The sequence below is a fragment of the Clavelina lepadiformis genome, chromosome 1 (assembly GCF_947623445.1).
Source record: "Clavelina lepadiformis chromosome 1, kaClaLepa1.1, whole genome shotgun sequence".
In the NCBI taxonomy this organism is placed as follows: Eukaryota; Metazoa; Chordata; class Ascidiacea; order Aplousobranchia; family Clavelinidae; genus Clavelina; species Clavelina lepadiformis.
This window is the reverse complement of record NC_135240.1, coordinates 23625446-23649457: the sequence shown is the minus strand read 5'-3', so window position 1 is coordinate 23649457 and position 24012 is coordinate 23625446. Positions and strand designations below refer to the sequence as shown.

Genomic DNA, 24012 nt, shown 5'->3' with positions numbered 1-24012 from the left:
ACTTACAATTTCCTCTCGCTGGTTCGAAAAACGCGTAGACGTAGATGGAAACGGAACGCGGTGTCTTAACAACGCATTTTCATATCTTGATATTTCCCTGTAAAACATCGCAGATAACATCCTATAACCACAAATCCATTTTATAGTTACCAACAAAAACTGGCGCTGTCAAAAAAGGTACGAAAAACTTAAAATTTCTGCATTGAGCTCTCTACGCTCAAATTAGAATAACCTCAACTGCACACGGCAACAACTAATTAAACCAGGCTAAATGTACACTTTCAACTACGTAGTTCAAAATTTGTACCCCGCCCTCTATTAAAAGCAACTGCATTGAGGTAAACCTGCCCATTGCAATTGTCTGTCTACTCATTTCCCCTGAGCCTAATGCTAGTCTGATGGAACACGTCGGCGACACTTAACATATGGGGTAATGAGTTTATCATCGAATATAACTTGGCTCACTGCCTAAAAGTGTGATGACTTTATTCTTTTCTGGACAGTGCGTTTGTTACACTGTATGTGTCACCCGTTGGACCTTTGCTAAATTAGCTAGCACGTTGAACGAACGTATTGGTCTATATTTGAGTGATATGGATAAGTTTGGAACGCTTATGACTAAGCGATATAACGACGCTGAGTAATCAAAACCAGACGTAATGTTGAAGCTGTCTTCATTTATTGTTGATTAAGCCAGATCAAAGACAAGTGACAATCATTTACACACACACACACATATACAACGATTAAATCATGGGCACTTAAACGATGTAAGCGATGCAATGAAAAATGACTAAGAAATTCGCTAAAATACGTCCAGCATCGCGTAGGGTAGATACCTAGCGTCTCCAGAATGTCTAATGTCGCCACAAATGACATACAAAGGCACTTATAACAGGTCTACATAGCAGACAAAGATAAGGATTTAAGAGCACTAACCACAGCTACACAGTACACGTAACATACATGAATGCTGGGGTTTACAGGGCAGTTGTAACTTAACACTGATATTGCATTGGTAATACACCATGCTTAGTCATAGATTTACGTGTGGGGGAAATAAAGTGCAAAATGGCCCGAATAGTGGGTCGTGTAGAGAATGTATTGCTGCGTGCACTGCTTTAACTGCTATTGTCTTGAGATTCTGATGAAGAAAGATCTGCGACAAGTGAAAACAAATTAGAGTGCGGAATAGTGATTTAAAGTTAACAAATTTACATCTGATTTGCATCTACTAGCACAATATCCATTACACATTGTGTCAAACGAATACATGTGCAAAGTATGAATCAATATTGCAAGGGTAAAAAGCAAGTTTTCTGTAGTCATTACTACTATAAGTTGAGCAAACTGAAAAGGTCACGTATTTGAATATACTTATTACCTTTCCCAGTTAAATTCGAATGATTCATAGCCTTGTCTTCGTTAAATAAAGATTTGAAATTACTCGACTCTTTGGCACCACCTGGTGTTGCTGATTGACTTTCAGCGGGTGACTTCAAGCCTATAAATTAGCAATGGATGGTCAGGGATAAAGTGAGGTGAAATGTTACATAAAAACGACTTGACTTGGAAGAAAAGTAGAAGCAAATTAAGAAATAGTGTATTGAAAATTATTTTGACAATTTTTTTTACCTAAAAGTTTGGAGAGAAGTGACGCATAGAATGGCCCATACACCAGCTGGTTAAGAGAAACAAGCCTGTGGTAGCTTGCGGCTAAAACTGACATTTCCATGGCGACTACCTGAAATAATAGCATGAATCACAATGAATATTATTATGTTTGTGATTTAAAGACACTACCCAACTTACAAGCATTTCACATCAATACGTAAACGTTTGCAGAAATGAATAATGTACACTGCATTTGTAAACATAAGCAAATGATGAAATGTGCATTTTTCCACACTCAAGTTCCGTTAAGAGTTTGCAACTGAAGTGAGCTTTACAGCTAGCCAAGAACATGTAGAACATTGTCTTATAACATACTGCACTACTTGATTGACAGGGATACAACTTGCAACTGCAACACTTTTAAGTCTATACCTGCAATCCTTGTGGCACAGGCAGTGGTGACAGTGATGAAATAGATGATTTGTGTTGTGAGTAATATTCAACAACGTCACTGATGTATTTATTGGCTCTCTTTGCTGCAAAAAAGATTAAAATTTAAAATTCAATACTTACATATAAATACCTGCTGCTAAATTGCTTTCTTTACATCAGAACATGCATCTAAATCTCTTTGGTTATTTTATGTAACGTGCTTTTGTAATCTTAATAGGAGTAATGTTTAAGGTTTGAAAAACTTTTTATCACTCTTATACTCTACTTTGCTACAAGATGTGAGGTGGTTAACCATTGATTACGGCAGAAGTCAAACCTAACAATGTTTTACAGTAGTAGTTAAATTTTAAAAAACACATCTTGATTAATAACAGGTGTCAACCACATCCAGGGAAGTAAGTTTAGACACAAAAATAACTAGTTTTTTAACAGCTTACCTAATAAATTGTAAATGGGATTGTCATTTAAGCAACTGAGGTTTTCGATTTGTGCCGCTAAACTTATTTTCTTCTCAGCTGGTAACGTTGTTTGTGCAATTTCTTTCAAGTACCGGCATGTTTTGTCCCAGACGAGCTCAACAATTGCGCTTAACGTATCTGTCAGTTCATTGTCTGCGCTACATTAAAAGAAAACATTAATCTTTTATAACAACTTACTTTTTATTCTAATCCGCTCACACAAACCTCTATTTTTAAAAATCAGTTTTACAAACATGATTAACATAGAATAACTTACGTGTATTCAGACTCTAGCAGTAGCATGAGGTCTTTTTTGAGTGAAGTAATATGGGATTGTTGTGATGACAGTTGTGTATCTAATGAGGCGTATGTTGACAATACCACGGATGCAACAAGAAGCAAACGTTTATATTCTTGTTGAAGTTGATAATACCTTGCTTGGTCAACAGCAACAGTCTAAAACGTTTGCAGTTAGTTTCAAAAAACTGTCAGAACTATTTTATAGTCCCATCATAAACTAATTAGAAGTTTGTTTACAACTGGGTGTTTAGAAAAGTGGGACGTTGTTAGAAAAGGTATCCTTTAATTGAGAACCTACTTCTGGAAAGATTTCAGTAGCGTGGTTCCATTGAAGTAATTTAGTGTAGGCGTGCTTCAATACTGTCATTGGGCTCAAAGAATTCTGATCAGTCCTTTTATCTGAAGTAGATGATGATGGTGTCGAAGTTTTGCTTAGAATAAAAACACGTATTTAATCCTAAAAATACAAACACAAAATTATTGGTACAATATCCGTTTCAGAAACGCTATTATTCAAACAATGTAAGATTTGAATTTTAAAGAACCTCACCCATTTTTGGTATGTTCCTCTTTCAATTCCATGTACACTCTTTCCAACCATTTTTCTGTGACATCAAGGCCATCTGCACAAAACCAAATAAAAGATTATCGTAGATAATATAACGTCCCACTCAAAGAAGCAGAGATAGACCCATGGAACACAAATCCACTGACAAGGTGGGGCTTACTTGGAAGTTTGGAAAGCAACAAGGAAAACTTGCTCCTTTCTTGTTCAACCATTTGCTGTTGAATGTGTGGTCTGAACGCGGCAATGTGGAAATTTGCTGTGTCTCTCGACATGCTTTTTAATACCGAGTATATTCCCCTGTACAAAGATATACCATGATGATTACTACATTTTTCCACAAGCATTGCTTCATTTGTGTTTGATCTGGACGTGACAAACAAGGCATTGATAGTGAATTGAATTTAAGTATAGCTGTTGAATTTCTGCCACAATCAACAAAAATCAAATATAGCCATGTCATATATGCATTGTGATCACCATAAAAATGTAAAATTGGTTTTGTTATTACTTAAAGAGTTCGGTGATGTTATCAATGGAACGCAAAGCTTCAACATCCTTATCTCGAACAGGAGCACACATTGATGCCATTGTGTCAATCAAAAAGGTTGACAACTTTTGTATGTCGAGCGCGTCATTTTCTGCTTGCTGTTGCAATAACTCCATATCCAATGCTTCATTAATTCTAAACATCAAACTGGTATTGAAGCCACGTGCTGTAACTCTCACGCCGTTTAATATTTAATTTGTACCCACGGTGTATATTTACTGCTCAATTTACATCACCTTTTGTGCATGGTTGTAACTCGATCTTTTTGGAGTAAAGAGAGTAGGATTTCTTTTACTTCAGCCACTAACTTAAGCGCGTGGTTAAATATTATTGGTTCCGATTTTAAATCTTTGTCCAGTTTGTCCCAGAAGGCACGATACATCACTGTCTTCAAAGTGGTTTCAAATTTTTCTGCAAAATCATGCAGTTATGTATTGTGAAATATTTCTACAAAACATAAATCAATTTTTGTAATTGTATTCTATAAATTTATTCTACATTGCACATCACACAACCTATGGGTGATTGTTTGGATTGTTGTTGTGGCATTTTCTCACTGGGCTCTGATATCTTAAATTTGTCATTCACTGCAATCTCATGCGCTAAGAACAAATTGTGAGCGGCTTCTTTTGCTTCTAATAAATCTTTCATTGAACTTGATTTTTTATTCGGTGGTGATGCTGAGAAACAGAAACTTCGTTAAATAACATTCTAATCTTTATAAACTTTTATGCTATTACAAAAAATCATAACATAGAGGTTGAAACTATCACAGTTTATACAACTTCAACAAATCATTGAAGAAACAATGAGAATACCACTTGGTGTGGAAATAACAACTTTGCCAAAATGTCCTGTAAAAACAACAACAATGCTGTAAATAAAATTTTATTTTTACTTGGGTGGATAAATAGAATGTATAAACAACTCTTGTAATTGCTCTAAGATTTTTGAGTAAAAAGTTTAAAAAAATAAACAATCCGCCCTTATATAACATTAGCACACATCTCCAAATTATTATTATTTTTGATGCCTAAATATTTTTTCTACCGTTAACTTCAATCACTGACTTGTTACATTTTACACATATCCAAAACATGTCATCATTATTTTTTGAAATGAAAAGATTTTTTAAAGAAAATAGCACAAAACAGCCATAAAACACGACTGTTAATGTCTATAGCTGTTAGCAACCAGTCAGTGATTGTTGTTCTAATGAATATTAAATACCAGACTAGAGATCAATTGAAAAATGCTTAAAATATTGGTTGAAAGTGATCTAAATGAAATTAAAGTAATATAATACCTTTGCAAATGTCCAAAACTGGCTTTGGTGGAATCTGTGTAGGAGTTGTTTTACTTTTCGATTTTGTTTCAATAGGTTTTACCACGTCTCTTGAGCGTTTTTTACCAACCGGAGCTGTTACAATGAAAAAGTTTTTAACAGCACATCATCAAATGAGTTATGTGTACAATGTACATGCACATATGTATATACAGAGCTGGGCAACCATTCATTTAAAAAGAGAATCGCTCACAGTGCTTATGTTCTTTTATAAAAAAGAAGTTCACTCGTTTTATTGCTCCTGCTCTCTTTTACAATTGAAAGCTATTTTCCTTGCTTGCTTGCATTTGTATTTTGCAAAATTGCATTGAAGATCTTGTATTCAAATGTAGCCTAATAAATGTTATAAGATTTCATGGAAACCGATGTTGAAGAGTTTTGTTTTGATCCCATCTACTACAAATGATCAAAAGTAGAACCATTTAGAATTATTGATGCTCACGTTTAATAATTTAATTGCCTATTATGTATTCATTTTCATATATTGTTTAAGTTATAAAAATAACAGCAATGTCAAGACAATTACCGCTTTACTGGCGCTAGTAAATTGTCTAATGATTGTTGAAAGGAATAAATTTAGTCTCAAAGAAGTCAAAAAGATAAAGTTTTCTCCTTTATCCATGCATTGTTGATTGAGCAAAAGTGACAAGCGGATAAGCCTTACAAAAGGGTGCGCTCGTGGTTTCGCTCTTAGTTTGAAAAAAGGGCATCGTTCTCAAGATCGTTTTAAAAGTAAAAGAGCGCACTTATGCCCAGTTCCATATATATATAATAATATGTCATACAAACAATTTGAATACTGGCGTTCACACATCATATTGATGCAAGTAGCCAATACTGTCAGTGATAATTCGTGTGAGTATGAAAAATTTATCAACTAAAGTTAAATTTAAAGTTCATCCTTACTTTCATTATTATGGTTTGGACATAGAGGCAGTTTTTCTGAATTTTCTTCACTCATTTTTTTAACAATTTACGTTGTGACTTGTTAACATTAACTTCTACAATTACATTTAGACAACATATAACTTGAAAGACAAGACAGATAATCTAAAAAATGGATAAAAAGAGTTGTTACAGTGTTGTTCTATGCGTTCGCTATTAGTATTTAACTGCTTTTAAAGAAGATCTAGCCTAAAGACCTTAATCACCTCTTGCAACAAACCAACAATATATAGCCTATTCAGTTTTAAGTCTAACTACTAGGTAGGCCTACCGGCGGTGATTGTCAGTATTGTTGTTAATTCATCATTAGCTACTATTATTAAGATAGTAGCTACGTTAATTCACTAATTCATTGTTAGCTACTATCATTGTTACACTATTTATAAAACGGACAACAGCTTTCTAGTTGGCGAAAAGTAGTAAACATAAACAAATAGTCTGCGCTACACCACGGTATAGGATGTCAGCCAAACAGGAAATTCCCGGCATTTATAATAAATCTACCGGAATCGGTGGCATTAATTATCATTTTAAGCTGGTAAGGTAGTAGGTACGCGTTGCGAAAGGACAAAACTCACTCAATCCATCCTCTGAACCACTTACGGTGCTTAGCGGAACTTAGACGTTGGTTACAAAAAGAACTTTCCAGTGTTTTGATGCTAGAAAGGTCTCCATTCTTTAAGTCAGCTGTTCGCTCACCTACTTTCTGATTGGCCAAGCAGTGACGTGAAGTTGTAAGGTTACATACGTCACGTGACACACATCCTTTTGTTTTGTTGTGGCGAATTTTCAAAACATCTTTTGAAAAGTGGTGAAAAAGGAATGTTGAAAAGTGTTGTTGAAGTGGTGAAAAAGGAATCCCAAAACTTCACTTTACAACGTACCTCGTCGAAGCAAGCTTTTGTGAACGAAGCTTATGCAACAAGTTTGTTGAATTGCTGCAATAATGTACGCAGTAACTGAAACTAACCCTTGTCTCTGGGGACTTTTCAATGGTCAAAGGTTAAATTTTCTTTAAAATAGTTTGCTTTCATGACACCATTGAGGGTGTTGGGTTAGTGTATGTTTTTGTGCACAATGCTTCGTTTACTGCGGGAAATTTTGGGCATTAAATGTTTTTGTCCAACACGTTTTTGATTTCTATGTCTAAGATTTGAAAAAACGCTAACATTTCATGTTTGTAATTAACAATGCGCTTCTAACACATTAACTCAGCTAATTAAATGCTTCTGCACGTCTTGATTATACTTATTGTATAATTGTGTTATATTCCACTTTACCATACTTCAAAACTTTGCACAAGTCCCCCAAAAAGTTAAGTAATAACTGCTAATCAGTGTAAATTTGTCTGTGATTTAAAAATATATAACTTTCAAACACGTTAACACTTGTGAGTGCATATGAATCACATCTCTCAATGACGCAGATCAAACACCAACACTGTAATTCCAAACTACTAAAGCAGTGCAAACTATATAAATTGTCTGGATGAAAAGTTTTTTGCTAAACGCAACACTGTAAATTTATTTTAGGGTGTGACAATGTTAACACAAATCCCAACATCAATTATTTTACTTGTTCTAACAAATTCCATTATTGCAAGCAGATTCGGGCCTTTATTTTGCATGAAGTAAAAAACCAACAGCAAAACACTGTTCCATTGTATTAATCATCCATAAAGACGTATTGGAATAGTTTGATAAATATTTAGTATTTTTTTCAAGTGGCAGCAGTCATAAGTTTAAACATGATCAATTTTCTTCCTTATCAGATACTTCGATTAAACACATTGAGCAAGGTCTGCACGAAGAACATGATATATTATTAGTATTGTCACAAATCTGAGTCTTTTTTGCTTTGGCACATCCCGGCTCATAGGAAAACGGCAGTAATTCTTAAAGCAGAAACTGCATCCAAATCTGGTTTCAACAAAGTGCTTACTTGCGTATAAATGGCATTAAATAACATGCAAAGTACTGGAGAATCCAGAATGGCAATGTAATTTAATATTAGCAGACCGCTGGATTGGGATGTCTTAGAAGATGCTAATGAATGAAGCAACCAGAGTCCTCTGATTTAAACAGCCAGCTAGATGAGTATATAGGTAATTTGAGGAGGATGACTTTTTCTTAGCTTCCTTCGTCAGATGATATTCGTCCCAGTTCATCTTCATCTCCTCCTATAGCCTTCCAAAACGCAGTCACTACTTTTTCGGCATAGTCTTTTCTGGATGTTTCTGGCATAGCAGCGGCAGAATCTATTAGAACACATTGAAAAATAATGTGTTCAACATGTTTATGTGCTTAAATTAAATCGAAACTAAAACAGAATACTTCATCACGTAAAACTGCAAAGTTTTCAAATAAAACTAAAAAATAGCAACAATAGCAAAAGCTATTTCATAAGTGAAGAAAACAGCAATCAGCAACAGTGCTATTTCAGGACAAACTAGAACTTAGAGCTTGAACTAGCACTTGACAAATAACAATAGATAAATGATCAAAGTTAAAAAGATAGCTCCACCTTTAAACACTTTCATTTTTTGAAACAGAGTTTCAAAATCATCATCAAACTCATTAGGCTCAGAAAGTAAAGCATCAATACTTTCTTCAACATTTCTTCTTGCTTCATTATCTGTCCGTCGTGGGCTTGTTTTAGGTGATGAGTCAATTGTCTCATTTTCACTAGGAGTCTGTATTCATAGGAAGTTTATTGGCTTAGTTTTTAGATGTTTTTAAGTTTTTAAATATAGGTTTGAAAAAGATGCATTACAGTAACAAATGTAAAATTTTATCCTTAGATATGGCATTGTTAAATATAACATGCCTGTTTTTTTGTATTACTGGTGTCACTTTCGTGGTTTTTAAAACTTTTAAGCTGCATATTTGGCCACATATGAGCGGTAAGTGCTTTACGGATTCGTGTGATTCCAAAGTCTTCAACTGAAGATAACAAGTTTTGTATGCGCATAAATTAATTGTTTGCGCAGAAACCAGACTTAGATGACAAAGTTTGTTCAACTTTATTATATTTAATAAAACTAGCTAATATATGCTTTAATTTTACAAATGTTTGATAAACATTTACAATTATTTCATATATTTTGCAAATTTACTTCTTTAAAAATAGTTCGAAAATCGGGAAAATATCTATTCTAAAAAATCTACAATACAAAAATCTTACTGAAGTAACCGATTACTGATTACAAAATAATAAAAAGTATACATTCACTGTAGTCATCTCTGACTGGGTCCAATTCAACAAGCTCAAAATCATTATCAAGGCACCAGAGTTGAGCTTTTTCACGGCTCATATGATCACTTTCATCATCATTCAAAGAGGAACACCTTTTTGAAATTAACCTCTTTTGAAAATATTAATTGTTCAAAATGATAAGTTTCATGCTTTTTACTGCTAACAGCTTTGATCCTTACATTCAGAACATACTAACCATACCTTTCACAAACAGCTAGTTTGATTTCCGGTTCCCACAGATCAATATATGAAGACCAGGCTTCCAATGCAACAAGACCTTTCCTTTCCTTTTACCGAAAACATGAAAAAATGTGCAATGGTTACTGGAACGTGGTTTCCTGCTATAGAACAGCAGGTATAATGTGCATCACAAAAATTCACCTTTTTTGAATCAAATATCGCAACAAGAGCCTCAACTTCGTTAGCAAATTCTTCATTCCCGACTGTCTTCTCTTGAAGCATGCAAATGTCAACAGCAGCGTTGTAATATTTGTTTGATATTTTCCATTCATATGAAGAAGTGAAGTTGTGTTTACTTTTGGCAGTTAGTTCCTCAACATCCAAGATACCTTTTATATATTTTTAAAATACCATTGTCCTTAATTTTATTCAAAATGCTAATAAGTATTTACTTTAAAGTAAATAAATGCTCTAATACAAACTAAAACCAATATAATGCGGATACAACTACAATATATGCATGTCATACTGCTAAATTTGGAGTATAGGCCTATATATAACCAGCATGCACTTTTCTTGTAGAACACAAGAGTAGCACACGATAAACATGTTCCACGCAAACTCGGCAGTCTGGTAATGACTTTTATGTATACAAAAATGTTACCACAAAATGCCTGGATGCATCCTTGTTAGATCTAAAATGTTTGCTTGCAGTTCGCTGAACAAATATGCCAAAATTTGCCACCTTCCAATGTAATGCTTGTAACAGCTTACCAGAGCTTGGCTCGAGTGTGCTCCTTTTATAGGAACGATCTCAAGAACGACGCTCCTTTTTCAAATTAGGAGCGGAACCACGAGCACAGTCTTTTTAAGGGTTATCTGCTTGTTGCTCTTTTTTTGCAATGCAATGCTTTAACATTTTTAACATTATAGTTTTGTGTAGTGAACAAAAGATGATTGCTGTGAGACTAATTTTATCCACAATTTTCGATCTGTAAGGTTAATTGCAAAAAAATGAACAATACAATACGCAAAACAAGGCTACAATATGCAACCACGTCTGAACCATTTCATGGCGATTCGATATAAACGATTAGTGTTTTAGCCTGGAAACAATGTTCAATAAGACTGGTGACTGATGAGATGATAGAGAAACTCACACAAATGAGCTGAATTGTCATCAAAGTGTCGTAATTTGCTTTACGTTGCTGTTATTTTTATAACTTTTACTTAAACGATATATGCTTGGCATCTACAAGTCTAAAAGGTTGTTAAAACCTTACTCGCATATTAATCATTTGTGGCAGGTTTGACCAGAAATAAAACTCTTCAATATCTGATTTCATGAAATTTACATTTACAACAAATAATAATAAGCAATCATAACGATACAGTCAGACACATGCTTGACAGTGCAAAATTCCAACATACGAATGTGGTTGGTTTTGGAAAATGTGCGAAATTGAGAATGATAATATTTTTCAATTGCTAAAAAGAGCAGGAGCATGAGCGGCAAAACGAGTGCACTCTTTGCTATATAGAAGAGCGAAAGCACAAGCGACGGTTTTTTTCATTGATGAGTCAGAATGACAAACTTTTTAAAAAGCGGTTGTCCAGCTCTGCAGCTTACAATAGGTAACAAAAATTTTCCGCTGATAAAATGGTGCATAAGCCAGCTTTCTGCTACGGAAAAATACATGCATTATACAAACTTTCAGTTAGGCCTAGAGATCCAGATTAGGCTATAAAATTTTCAAAGTGCACATTTTCGAGTGACGAAGTATGGTTAAAAATCTGCAACTGTTTTTTGAATATCAACTAAAATATCTTTGCAGTTGTTAGGATTCCTCAAAAATGTGTTTCAAGACAAATTATGTTTTTTACGATTGACTGGCAAATAATAATCATTATTTCTACAGGCCTGTTTGTTCCAGAAAAAACTTTGAGAAAAATAAAATTATAAGTTTAAAAACATATTCATAAACATCAGTAATCAGCTTCGATACGAATCACTTATCAGTAACGATTCCATCATTGTTTATTATAGTAATCTCAAATCAGCCTATCATAAGTAACACAAAACGCACCCACCTTTAATTAAACTGACTGGCGAAGTCAAAGAATCGTTTCCTCCCTCCATAGGACAGCTAATTACTGCAACACACTGACCTGCCATTACTCAATATTTTACTGTAAACTATCAATTTGCAACATTTGCCATTTGCCCTTTTCAAAAATTTCCTCTATTTTACAAATTTACATGAATTATGGCAGGTCAGGTGACCTGCATAATCATAATCGGGTAATTCCCTTTTACAAAACTTTGAAAACTTGGTGTTCCAAAATAAAATCATGAATACTATTTTCGGCTGGAGATGTTCATGGCAAAATTATGCTTAATTCAGGTTTAGTTAAGTAAGCTTGTACAACATAAAAAACTTGTTTTCTATTTACAAAATATTTTAAAGAACATAAAATCAGAAGCAATATATTTATCTTGGGCTGTAGAAGTTCAACCACTAAGAAGCTTTCTTGGAACCTACCATTTTTTTTATTAGGAGGACGTTTATTTTAATAAATACCGAAATATTTATACCTAGCAAACTATGTAAATCAAACATATGTATATCAAAATAAACAAAACGTTTCTCATTTCTTATATCTTAGATAATGCAAATCAGTAAAGAATCTCTGGTTGGATAATTCTCCAATGTTTTTATAGCTGGAAGAACACATAAGTTTTTTTTGGGATTTCACAAATCTTCCTTAATTTTCGTGAACGATTGCAAATTTATTTCTTGCACGCTTGCAGATTTACTCAAGTTAAACCAATTTAAAATCTGCTTCCACAAATTGACCGCAACCTTAAAACAAGAAATCTTCAATCATTGTGTAAATAGTCTTATTTTTTTTGATAGCAACAAGGTCTTTAATTATTCGTGTAATTGATAACTCGTTACATATGTAAACAATTAAAAATCTAGTTATTTTTGGGAGTTTTTATCATATTTTGGAAATTTATATATTTATTTAGTTTAGATCCAAATATAAAAAAGAAGTTAAAGTATTTTTTTATTGCGTAGAACAATAAATTTTCTCAAGTGATTTCTGTATTATATGATATAAAGTTCTCCATAACAACAGGCAAAGCTATTACTTGCGCCAACCTGGTTGAAAAGAAATTCCTGGAGGTGCGTTGTCGTAAACGTGAATCATAAAACTAAGAAACGTAAGTTATTTGTTAAGTTCAATAATGTGAAACTTAAAAGTGAACAACCATAATGTAAAGCAACGTGTGATTTTTAAAACTAAACCGTACCTAATTACTTTAATTTTGCTGAAGTAGTAAAGTTTGATTTAGCCTAGCTTCCAAAAAAGGTAGAGTTACTAGACCAAGCCAAAAATTGTCAATATTTTTGTGTTTTACACGAGTTTATTTTTACTCTTTAAATAGTGAATAAAGTTCATCAACATGATTCCAACGCCATTGAAAGGTCAAGATTTTCTTGCATCATCACATTATAAGATTTCTCACGATGAAAGATTTATTCCTGATACATTGAAGAGCACTTTCCACAAAGATTACGTTCCGCCTCAAAGCAATCTTAAAATAGAGGCGTTGTTACCACCAAAACCTTCCGAATTTATGCACCAAGATTTGACAAAGATTGACTCAAATGTGTCAGAAACGAGAGAGGCTTATCCTCCGAAAGAAACTATTCATGATGATACACGAGATAAATACTCATCTCTGTACAAAACCAACTTTAAAATGAATTCCGATAGCAGAATTGATGTATTTTCAACGTCTCATGATGAGTATTTCAAGCCAATACCAACTGCGCCCACAGATGTTTCCAAACTAGGAAAAGTTTGGATGAAGAGCTCTTTACCTCAGGGAGATAAGGAGAAGGCTGATGAACCCATTTCAAACTACAGGTCTCTAAAAGTGAATTTCATTGTATCAAAGTTTGTCTAACGACACCAATCATGCTCTATTGGTTTTAAGTTTATTTGCACCATATCAGGTTATATAACTTGTAGGCCTATATTAAGCAAATACGTTTTCATTTAAAGGCAAAGTTTTCTTGGTCATGACATGAAAACCCACAAAGCGAAGCACGTTGAGTCGCAGCATCGGAGTGGAAAATCAACAATCACTGGAGACAGCTTAAGAAGGTTTAATACAACTCATGATTCTGCCTTTACAGGAATGCATGTTGACCCGGCAAAACCAGTTCCTAAGGTAAGTGTCATATGGCCTGGGCAGAAAAATTTTGGGGGCTCATTCTTCACACGGATGACACATAAACTGGAATTGTTTGAAGTTGCGTTTCTCAGAGAACCATTTAAATTTCAACCACGTCAATTTTGCTATTGCTTGAAGATTTTGTGACATAGGCCTACATTTGCAATCTCAGCTAATTAGGCTATTGTATAAGTAAGCCTATTTTCGATGTTAACGTAGCCTATTTGATGTTTTTTACTGCAGCACACAGTCTCATCCATTCCCGAAGGTGATAAAGAACAAGTTGTGGAAAATACAACTATAATGAAACAATCCTATCAACCTTCTTTTCTAACTTACGAATCCCAGGACAGTTTTAAGGCTTACAAGCAACTTTACGCCACAAACTACAAGATGAAGGATATCCATGGAACTTTTGACAAGTATCTAAGCACCCAAGCAGAGTCATACAAGCCAATATCTCAGAGTCAGTGTAAACTGCATTTAGTTGCGAATTTGGTAAAACACAAAAATTACATAACTGGGATAAATCATTTAACGTAAATTCCAAACAGGACGGACTTCAAAGTTTTTCTTCGTATGGATTAGATTGTGATATGTGCATTACCAAATTTAGAGGATTTAGCCATCAAATGATTCTTAATTGATGATGTGTTTGGCTGAAGTAGCTCTTATGTTTTTTGAAGTGTTATGGCACTCATGTTTTTAATCAGTTTAAAAATTTCTATAATTTACTTTATGCTAACATAAGACTCTTGTCAATGGAGTGGAAAATCAATATTAGTCTTCACGAAGCATATATTTCAACTAAGTTTTGAATTAAATTGAAAATCGTTCATTATTTGTTATTCCTAATTTTATTTACCAATTGTTCTTTTGCTGAACCATAATTGATATTTTGCTCTGCCTATAATATAAAGAATGTATATTCTCGGAAATAGATATAATTAAACATAATAAATAATTGCTTAACTGGCATGCATTGTGTTCAGGTTCAAGAGAAAAGCGTAATAGAGATCGCAATGCAAGTGACATTCCAGAAGGTGATCTTGATCCTTTCAGAGCTCATGAGAGAACTAGCTCAACCGTTGCTCGCTCCCATCACAAACCTGTGAGTTTTTCTATTTGCTTTTAATTTGATTTCATTAATACTACTGAAACAATTATCTCTTTTCAGGTTAGTATTAGCATAGATGCTTTTATTCTCAGTAGGCTACTTGATGTTGATTAATTTTTGTGTAAAAGCTCGATCTTCGTCGTGCAAGAGTGCCAAGAGTCAATGGATCTCAACTTCGCACATTCAGCAATGTTCAGCTCGGTGCTAAAGAACATGCCTCTAACTTTTATAGCACGACCTGTGATTCGACTTACAAAGCTGTCAGTGTGCCTTGGGTACGGGCTGATTCTTATCCAATCACAAATGTGCCTTTGAAGTATTACGGTACGTGTTAATTGTATGACATCTTATTTTTAATGTTGAAAACGCATTTAATTTTTAAAAGCTATATTTATTAAATTTTATCTTAAACGATAGGTAAAACTTAATAAAACTTGTTTGTAGGTGACGAAAAAACTAGCCCGACAACATGGAGTGACTTTCCGGCTCATGACATGGCAAAATTTCAACCGCATGAGGCAGCACATAACAGTTTAAGAACAACTCACTTTCTGCCGCCCCTTGGTGACGAGCGTTACTTTTCAACAAGTCATAATTCTCACTATACACCAAAGCAAATAGAAAAACTTGCCGTTGATTTAGGTCGCTTGCAACGTAGTTCTGTACCAATTGGTACTATGGGAAAATTCATCCAGGGTTGTTATAACGGATAAGAATTTTTTGTGTATTATAGCTTTATCGTATCCATTGTTTATATATTTTCGTGCGTTTAAGGTCGTTCTTAGTGTAAAACAAAACTGCTACTGATGCAACTTATAAGCCATGTCTGGTAGATGATTTTAACTGGTAGAATATTTCAAGTTTTGACAGTTGTAATAGCTGACGAAATTCTTGCGTTGCAGGTGTTTAGATAAAATGTAGTTGCAAAAATGCACTTATTTAAAGCCATCATTCTAATATTTTTGAAGCCACTGTTATATTTTTTTAAATTCTGTTGATGCATTTTTATCATGATACTCCAATATGTTTTACCGTCCAAAAGTTCATGTAACTGCTGTAATGACCTGTATGCACGTCGTGTCTGTTGTTTATATTATGCTAATAAAAGGTCGATTTTACTTGTTCAATTAAACCCCTTGCAAGTTACAATTTGTATTTTTTACTTTGTTAGTCTCCAACGAAGCCCCTTGGCAATTTTTAAATAACTTGAAGCAATTATAGTGATAGGCCTAATAACATAAGCCAAATATCAACTATTTGCAAATCAGCTACCATCAATGTTTTGTTTTATAATTTTTTTCCCCAAAACATTCTTTTTCGAGAAAAGAAATGAGAACTAACACTGGGATCTGTGCAAAATAAAAGCTAAATTGTTATTTAAGTTTTAGTGTTAAGCAGCGTGCCTTCCCTTCCCAAAAAAACCCCGGGCGCAAAGCTGGTGCATCGCTCGCATTGGCCTAAGACCGGCCGTAACGAGCGGGACAGCATACAGGAGATTGGAATTTTAAATTGCATGTCTTTGCCGGTGGCCAAAGTAAAATAAAGTGAAAACGCTAAAAATTGTACTTCTGCCACTTTATTCCAACATGGTGCTCTTCCATGATTTATTCAGATTTATTCCTAAAAATAAAGTAAAGGAACTGTGGATGAAAATAATCCCACCGAAAATACTCATTGTAGTTACATATTTTTTATTTACTCAGCTAAAAACCAAATTTTAATATCCATTCAAAACAAAAGTTGTGTCACAAAATGTGTGCATTTATCGTTATAAAAATCCTTAATCACACAGTATTGATTGGTTCGTATAATTGATGGACTTTTTAAAACAAGTTGCGTGCCTACACTCTGAAAACAATGATATCTACGCAATTAGTATTAAGCACATGCTTCTTGTGTCGCCTGTGGAAATCTTTTTATGCAGTCCTACATTCATCAGAAAGCTGAAATGATCCAAACTCTATAATAAAAACCCATAACTAAAAAAATTTGGCAAGAATTTCAGTTTTATTCAATGAATGTAATGCCCAACGTACACAAATTTTATCCAACCCACACAATTTTTGTTATGTCGTTAATAAAGATAAATCTTAATTTTTACTTTGTTATCTCTTGTGTCGTGAGATTATTTTGGTGCAGCTACTTATTGAGAAACCTTGATGTCTATCCTGTGTGACTTGACAAATGTTGTGCCTGAATACATGACCATGACTCTGCAGTCTACAGGGACAAACAAGAACAAAAAGTTTTTTTGAGGAATAAACTGAACTAGCTCTTGCACTTAGACCTGGCAGCGCTTACTTTTCTATTTAGGTCTATACTTGTTAGTTGATTGTTTGGTTAGTTGTTTACTTGATCATAAGCTATACGAGATGTGTTAGGTAGCCTAGTTTAAGTGTGTTGTTTAAAGCCCTTGATCATGCTTTGCCATTTTATCACGTTGTGCACCAGATAGCTATACGTTGTCTGCCGGACTTGTCCGGTTCACAATGCTTTTTTTCCACACAGGAACATTGGCGGTTTGGTTAAGAGAATAAGTATGCAAGAAGTTGGGGCCTAGCCTAGTACCGGGCTGCAGACTATGGCACTTTTAGCCAAGATCTCGGGTGCGCAGAAACAAAATTCTGGTGTGCAAGGAAGCAGATGGTGTGCACTGTGACTCGTGGTCGAAGGCTGCCACGCGTTTTTGCAGGCAAGGTGCAACCCTATACAATAGAGATCAGGGAAAAAATCGGAGTTTCCCATTTCTTTTTAGAGATAGGCCTTTCAGTTACTCTAATTTTGCAGTTACACATACAAATTGGAGCAAAAGTTAGTGTCTCCTTTGTTTTTTTGGAGACACCAGTTTGCCCTGGTGTGCAATTCCGGTTTGGAAAAAAATCTCGGGTGTGCTGCTGCCATACTCTGCAGTCTAGATCTAGTATACAAGTGCACAATCACAGGATGCCTTGGGAGGTGTTCCAGAAGTCCACAACCAGATGACATCACAACTTAAGTACCTGGGGTTGAGTATCAAAGGCAGGGTTTAGTGCAGTAGTGCACAAACAAATGACGTCGCAATTTGAGTAGCTGAAGTCTAGTATACAAATGCATCCTGTGGTTGTGCACTTGTGTACTAGACCTGATATTCTTGCGGGCAAGATTCTCTTTATCAAAAATGCTTCGCAGAAAGCAAGAAGTAAGGGCATAACTATAGCATTAAAAAAAGTCAGAAAGTAACGTCAAATAGTGTTTAAAATCATTGCAGCGTGACAAATGAACAAGGTTGGCTTCATCCATTTAGGCTAATTTAGCCATAATGATTAGGCAAATTTCAATAAGAATCGATAAAAGCTTATATGTCACACAGTATTTTTTGATAGACTACCAGTCTGTATTTTGTGGCAACTGCAAACCCTAGATAAAACTCAAATACGCTTTTTACACACTTGACTTTATAAGCCTTAATTTATGGACCAAATAAATTTACCCTATTATTTTCAGGCAGATTCATCATCCTTTTTGCAGGTAAGATTCCTTTTATCAAAAACGTTTTGCACATGGACAGCATAGTGCAGCAAAAACAATCGAAAAATGTTTAGAAACATCAAAGCATGATGGATGAACAGGATTGTGGTCATACCTTTAGCCATAACAATTATGATTGGCCAGAATGTCGGAGAAGTTTTAATCCGCACACTGCTTTGTTGTATATGACATATTTCTAATGTATTTTTATTTTCTAATATATAATAGATTTTTCTTCAAAAAAACAGCAAATTTTTCAATTAGGGTTAGGCTATCATTGTGTTTTTGCTCCACACTTAGTTAATCTGATAATAGCAAAAAATGCATGATACGAATTACGACTGATTAATGTTCCTTACTTTTCAGATGGTTAAACTGTATTTGTGGACGGTTTGATTATAGCATACTTGATAGAATTTATCAGTACCAAGCAAAATGTCAAAAAGTGCAATTGTTTTATGTCTCAATGGACGAAGAAAGAAGGTGAAGTTCAATAATAATAGCACCATATTTCAGGTATATAGGCTTTGGCATACTTGCTAGACTAGATTACGGATCACTGCATTATGCAGTGTCCTCAGGTTGAGCTGCTCATACCAACTTCCTATGCTAGCTGGTATGATATTAAAGTATTAGTTTATTACACTGACATTTGTATGTAAATAAAAGCTGTAAGTCTATTAAAAAGTTTAATCTTAATAAACCAGAACAAACATGAGAGTCAAAATTCTAGAGCACATGTTTATTGAGCGTACATGTCATTAAATCTTTTCTGCACTGCTACTCGCTCCCAGTATTGATTTAGCTTTCCAAATTTGACAAAAAGTTATCCAACTAATAATCGCTTAGCGGCTAAAGCTCTTAGCAACTAAGAAATTTATAAACCGTTAGCTGAAAATGTCCATATACAAAAGAATTTGAAGAAAACTTTTAGTAATCCATCAACTCACAGAAATATGCTTTTTATTTAATCATTTTATTGCTTGAATGTGTTAATCTATTTTAACAATAAATGGAGTCTAGCATGTCATATTTTACATGTCATTAATTTACAATAATAATGTTATCAGTAGCAATGATTAATATCAATGTAACAATAAAAGGTCTGTTCCGCATCACATGTATATTAAATTTGATTTTGTTCTTTAACCATAAAAATTTGAAATTTTTATAGATCTTGGAAGATGTTTGCAAAGGGGAAAAAATTGATGCCACGCAGTATGAACTGAGGTTTGTGTTGATAAATTACTGCTATTGATAGGTTACATTGAAACCCATTGCAATACTGATGTACAATTTATGTTTACAAAGCATACTTGCGAAAAAATTGATGATTAATTTTAATGGACCATAGAGCATTAATTTTGGTATCTATATAATATTTGTTGTTGTTTTTAGAACACAAACTAGAAAAGTTCTTGACAACTCATTACCATGGCGCTACACAAACTTACCCAATAATGCAAAACTGGAGCTATGCCAGGTGGAGTCTGACAACTCTGTGAAGTCTGACCCGAGCATTAGAATTGCTTTGCAAGTAGAAGGTGGTCAGAGATTAACTGGGGAATTCCCTACGACAACATCACTTTCTCAGATAGTGCAACATTTTTCAAAAGATTTAGAAAGGTTTAAATTTGTAATGACTTGTTAAATAGTAATGTAAGAAAATGTTAAGTATCACAAAACAAGTTGTTGTAAATTGAGATTCAATTGGCTTTTGATTTGACCAGTATTGTGATAAACATCGCACCTTAAGTAATAGCCGTTGTGGGGTGTTAGCTATTAACGTCAATTTCTATGAAGGATGTCAACGCATGACCTCGGTGCAGTTCCTAAGATTGTATACATGAGGCAAAATTTTGAAGGAGATGAAATCTTATCTTCCACCAGTTTGAGGATGCTTGGCATCACTAAAGGCAGTGCTTTGTTGAGGTATTTCGTTTAATGAAACTACAGTCAAAGATGCTTTTATAAGTCAACCTGTATTTACTCAAATTTTTTCTCTTCGTTCATGTCATTTAAATCCTATTAATTTTTGTTAGTTTTGTCAAAGTTTTAAATTTCATGTTTAAAGGTTTTCGTACAAGTCTTCTGATGAAATCAGTGCTGCAGAGACAGTGGAACTAACAGAAAACGCGTCTCATGCAAGAATGGATGTCCAAAATCATGACAATGGCATTGTAGAAACTGAGACAGAACCTCCCAAAGATGAAGTTGCAAACGATTCTCTCAATCATTCTGAAATGGATAAACCGGAGAACTTGCAATCAGAACCAAATGCAGATGAAACCTGTAAGCCAGCTCTCATTAAATGTAATGAAAGATTGACGCCAAAGCAGAACACAGAAAACATGGATGCATTACATGGTGCAGCTCCATCAATCAATGGCCCTGAAACTTCATGCTTACATGCTAATATCAAAGACGTTAGACCCGATTCTGACAACAAATCACCAATGGATGTAAAACCAGGTCCAACAAGCAAGGTAAAAAGGAAGGTGTGTTACGATTCTTTGCATGGTTTTAGTCAATCCTACTGTTTTTTAATTTGGTCATTTAGTTTAAATATCCACACTGGAATGTTAGAAGTGATTAATAAATAATTATGCATGCATCATGTATTTTAGATTGTTCACTAAATTTTCACTAAGTATTGGATGGCTGGTGCAGTTATCTTTTTGTGTTTATGTGCTTTCATTAGGATTGTGATCATGCATTTATTTCTTAACAGATTTCTGAACCAAATACATCAACTGGCATTAAGAGACTGAAAGAATCGCCGCAGAGCAAAACGGAAGAAGATTACGACTTTTCAAAGTTTGAAGTATGTATGTAAAAATTAAATATGTCGCTAGCGTGTCACACCACAAGATTGTCCTGGTAACATTTTCATACCTCACAACAGTTCCCAGCGGCGACCAAAGGACAGCAACTGATGAAAAATTCCTCACAACTAGATGATGAAATATTGTCAACTGCTTGTGAGCGCCACGTCATGTTGTTCGATGAGAAATGTTACAATGTAAATGAGGATGCTCAAGGTACATAGCTGCTGACTTAACCTATTTCATAAAGAAGTGGTCAACTAAACCAGTTGCCAAGTTAATTGTTTTGTTGTTTGTAGAACACCAGGCTGAGCCAGATGACTTTTTCGACGTGACTGTTGATGATGTTCGAAAGATGTTGGCAGACTTGAAACATGAAAGGTTAGTTTTTCTTAAAGCAATTGTTTGCATTAGAAGATGTTATATATCAAATAAATGTTCTATGGTCTAGTATTTATACAAGTGCCATATTTTATCAGGAATAGACATGAAGAAAAAGCATTGCTCACGGATGACCAGAGAAAAAATAGAAAACTTCGATTAGCTTCTCGATATCCAGAAATAATTGTCAGAATCTTGTTTCCAGACAGAGTTGTTCTACAAGTAAAATAGATGTGGTTCTTCGACTTTGTAGTTTTTTTTTTATGTAAAACTGCCAATAAGTTCAGTGTAGTACAAAACTAAGCCAGCAACATTCAGTAAAAGACTATTTCTTGCTTATTCTTGACTATTATATAGCTTAATTTCACTTTGAATTGTGTTTAAAATGTATCTACTTCAGGGAGTATTTCGTCCATTGGAGAGAGTGGAAGATTTATACAACTTTGTCAAGAGTCACGTTTCTGTATCGTCATTTAAATTATGTAAGGCAAATAATAATTGATAAATTTGTAGTTTTATTTTACTGGAATTCTTCCCCATTAAATCTACTTTCTCTTTTCACCTCAACAATTTCAGTCACGTCACCCCCTAAACGCATTTTGAAGAACGACACGACATCGCTTTTTGACGTAAGCGCAGCTGCTTTTCTATTGTAAGCCAATAGCTTGTAAAGTTCTAACGTGAATGACTTTGGTTTGATGGTTTGCAGAATAATCTCACACCCGCCGCAAGAGTCTACTTTAGTTCCAATTTAAGTCCATCGATGAAAGCGGAAGATATTCTCAAAAAAACAGCCTTTGATAATCTCTGCTCTCTCGAGGAGGCGAACAGAGCATTGAAAAGGTACAAAGCCTTCAAAGCGCATTTGTGCACGAGTTTTCTGTACAGTGTGCAGCATCATGTTTGTTGACTCGATAACAGAGCGGAAAGAGAGCCATGGGCTCACGATGATATGAACTCGTATTCAGTATCCAGCTGCGCCACCGTTATAATGCCCTTAGCAAGGCATGGATAATGCTTTGGTTTGGTGAACAAATCCAAGCTCGGAAAAATCAACAAATAAAATATAAAAAATGAAAATAAAGAAGACAACAATCGGATAATGCACACACACAAGCTCAGCAATAGAGAATCGAGCGATGGGAGAATAGTGTCCCGAGTATAACTCTTGCAAAGACTTCGCCACTCCGAGGATAAATATTCTGAAAAAAGACGTTGTATGCTGAGTCAAACATTATTATTTTGTTGATAGATGCTACAAGATGTCATGAAGAGAGGATATCAAAGCTGAAGACATGCCTAGCATATAAGTGCAGTAGAAGATATCATCTACGCCGATGTCATCTATACAGTGCAGTATAGATATCTTCTTTCTACACTGCCGCCCACAGTTCCTCTTTTTCCTGTGTTTGCTGCTCGAAATTTATACTGCAATAAATGAAAAGTGACAACCTAGTCCAGACTGTTCTTAGTCTACTAATGGAACCAGGCTAATGCGCTTAAGCTATCAAAATGTATGAACTATTATAACTTTCAAACTCGGAAAATCACGAATTTCAGTTTTACTCAGTAGCTAATAGGCAGCTTGTAACAAAATTACACACACTTGAAGTAAGTTTTATGAAGAATTATTACGTAATTCGTTCATGTGATAAACTGATAACATCTCGATATACGATCCACTTCTGTTACTATATCAAAAAATTTTTTCTGATAACTAATTAGTTGATAATAATTAGTCTATGATAATCATAACTAAATGATTATAATCATTTTGGTATTAAATCGCCACAGACGTGTCACGTGATCAATTGGGATTCCCCCCTCTTTCCCTATTTTTAAGACTTGTGAAAAAATGAGGTGTTTTCCCTACTTACCGTCACGTAAATTCTCCAGGGGAGTTTCCCTGTTTTCATGGTTTGCAAGCCGCCACGTGATCAATTAGAATCCGCGACGAAGTACTGCACGTAATAGGTAAAGCGACGTAGTTGGAAAATTCGGGTTGACGCTACTGTCTGGCTTCAGTCAAACACTTATTACGGTAACTGCGATTCTTAGGCAATCTGGTCAACCAAACTGACCAGTGAGCGACGCGCCTGGTACGTTAGTCGTTTTGACGAACGAAATTAGGGATTCCACATCGCATGGTGATTTTGGTTCGGCCAGGAATCGCAAGTACTGCTGTTGGGGCCTTCAATCTTGACTAAACGTAATATTAGTTCAATTAGTATAGTCTAGTACTCAGTCTAGCATTTGCTGTTTTAAAAT

The 24012-nt window shown here is 34.7% G+C and overlaps 4 protein-coding genes across 7 annotated transcripts; 2 read left to right on the top strand and 2 right to left on the bottom strand.

The window, feature by feature from the left end:
- Positions 1-662: 662 nt before the first annotated feature.
- On the bottom strand, positions 663-6353 carry LOC143461635 (T-complex protein 11-like protein 1). 2 transcript variants are annotated; one of them, XM_076959423.1, is made up of 15 exons: positions 6192-6353; positions 5247-5360; positions 4759-4794; positions 4456-4620; positions 4177-4351; positions 3902-4075; positions 3554-3690; positions 3376-3448; positions 3124-3256; positions 2803-2981; positions 2505-2683; positions 2047-2150; positions 1636-1744; positions 1385-1504; positions 663-1159 (listed from the first exon to the last, which is right to left on the bottom strand). In XM_076959423.1, the coding sequence occupies exons 1-15, from the start codon at positions 6244-6246 to the stop codon at positions 1122-1124; spliced, it is 1791 nt and encodes a 596-aa protein (XP_076815538.1). In that variant the 5' UTR covers positions 6247-6353; the 3' UTR covers positions 663-1121. The 2 variants fall into 2 exon arrangements, with proteins under 2 accessions (XP_076815538.1, XP_076815546.1); XM_076959431.1 differs by lacking the exon at positions 4759-4794.
- Positions 6354-7784: 1431 nt separating this feature from the next.
- Positions 7785-11923, bottom strand: LOC143470303 (alpha- and gamma-adaptin-binding protein p34-like). The gene is made up of 7 exons (XM_076968353.1): positions 11757-11923; positions 9867-10054; positions 9687-9772; positions 9456-9577; positions 9057-9172; positions 8754-8922; positions 7785-8487 (listed from the first exon to the last, which is right to left on the bottom strand). The coding sequence occupies exons 1-7, from the start codon at positions 11839-11841 to the stop codon at positions 8360-8362; spliced, it is 894 nt and encodes a 297-aa protein (XP_076824468.1). The 5' UTR covers positions 11842-11923; the 3' UTR covers positions 7785-8359.
- An 876-nt stretch (positions 11924-12799) lies between these two features.
- LOC143473201 (stabilizer of axonemal microtubules 5-like) lies at positions 12800-16157 on the top strand. The gene is made up of 7 exons (XM_076970081.1): positions 12800-12894; positions 13120-13604; positions 13743-13911; positions 14158-14380; positions 14907-15025; positions 15160-15355; positions 15476-16157. The coding sequence occupies exons 2-7, from the start codon at positions 13138-13140 to the stop codon at positions 15742-15744; spliced, it is 1443 nt and encodes a 480-aa protein (XP_076826196.1). The 5' UTR covers positions 12800-12894; positions 13120-13137; the 3' UTR covers positions 15745-16157.
- A 2727-nt stretch (positions 16158-18884) lies between these two features.
- Positions 18885-23199, top strand: LOC143470308 (tether containing UBX domain for GLUT4-like). 3 transcript variants are annotated; one of them, XM_076968380.1, is made up of 13 exons: positions 18885-19054; positions 19713-19768; positions 19937-20164; positions 20342-20470; positions 20613-21036; positions 21270-21362; positions 21444-21579; positions 21663-21744; positions 21843-21966; positions 22145-22226; positions 22321-22373; positions 22454-22587; positions 22997-23199. In XM_076968380.1, exons 1-13 carry the CDS (start codon positions 18974-18976, stop codon positions 23013-23015), a joined length of 1641 nt encoding a protein of 546 aa, XP_076824495.1. In that variant the 5' UTR covers positions 18885-18973; the 3' UTR covers positions 23016-23199. The 3 variants fall into 3 exon arrangements, with proteins under 3 accessions (XP_076824495.1, XP_076824487.1, XP_076824480.1); XM_076968372.1 differs by lacking the exon at positions 22997-23199 and having other exon boundaries at positions 20613-21024; positions 22454-22987; XM_076968365.1 differs by lacking the exon at positions 22997-23199 and having other exon boundaries at positions 22454-22987.
- The last annotated feature ends 813 nt before the right edge of the window (positions 23200-24012 follow it).

Coding starts and splice junctions, on each gene's coding strand:
- LOC143461635 (XM_076959423.1), bottom strand. CDS start 6,246: ATGAGTGAAGAAAATTCAGAAAAACTGCCTCTATGTCCAAACCATAAT. Junction 5,361..6,191: donor TCCAAACCATAATAATGAAA/GTAAGGATGAAC, acceptor TCATTGTAACAG/CTCCGGTTGGTAAAAAACGC. Junction 1,505..1,635: donor ACTTCTCTCCAAACTTTTAG/GTAAAAAAAATT, acceptor GCTAATTTATAG/GCTTGAAGTCACCCGCTGAA.
- LOC143473201 (XM_076970081.1), top strand. CDS start 13,138: ATGATTCCAACGCCATTGAAAGGTCAAGATTTTCTTGCATCATCACAT. Junction 14,381..14,906: donor ATACAAGCCAATATCTCAGA/GTCAGTGTAAAC, acceptor CATTGTGTTCAG/GTTCAAGAGAAAAGCGTAAT. Junction 15,026..15,159: donor CTCGCTCCCATCACAAACCT/GTGAGTTTTTCT, acceptor TTTGTGTAAAAG/CTCGATCTTCGTCGTGCAAG.
- LOC143470303 (XM_076968353.1), bottom strand. CDS start 11,841: ATGGCAGGTCAGTGTGTTGCAGTAATTAGCTGTCCTATGGAGGGAGGA. Junction 10,055..11,756: donor GCCAGTCAGTTTAATTAAAG/GTGGGTGCGTTT, acceptor AATATATAAAAG/GTATCTTGGATGTTGAGGAA. Junction 9,578..9,686: donor AAACTAGCTGTTTGTGAAAG/GTATGGTTAGTA, acceptor AATTTCAAAAAG/GTGTTCCTCTTTGAATGATG.
- LOC143470308 (XM_076968365.1), top strand. CDS start 18,974: ATGTCAAAAAGTGCAATTGTTTTATGTCTCAATGGACGAAGAAAGAAG. Junction 21,037..21,269: donor CAAGCAAGGTAAAAAGGAAG/GTGTGTTACGAT, acceptor ATTTCTTAACAG/ATTTCTGAACCAAATACATC. Junction 21,967..22,144: donor CAGACAGAGTTGTTCTACAA/GTAAAATAGATG, acceptor TATCTACTTCAG/GGAGTATTTCGTCCATTGGA.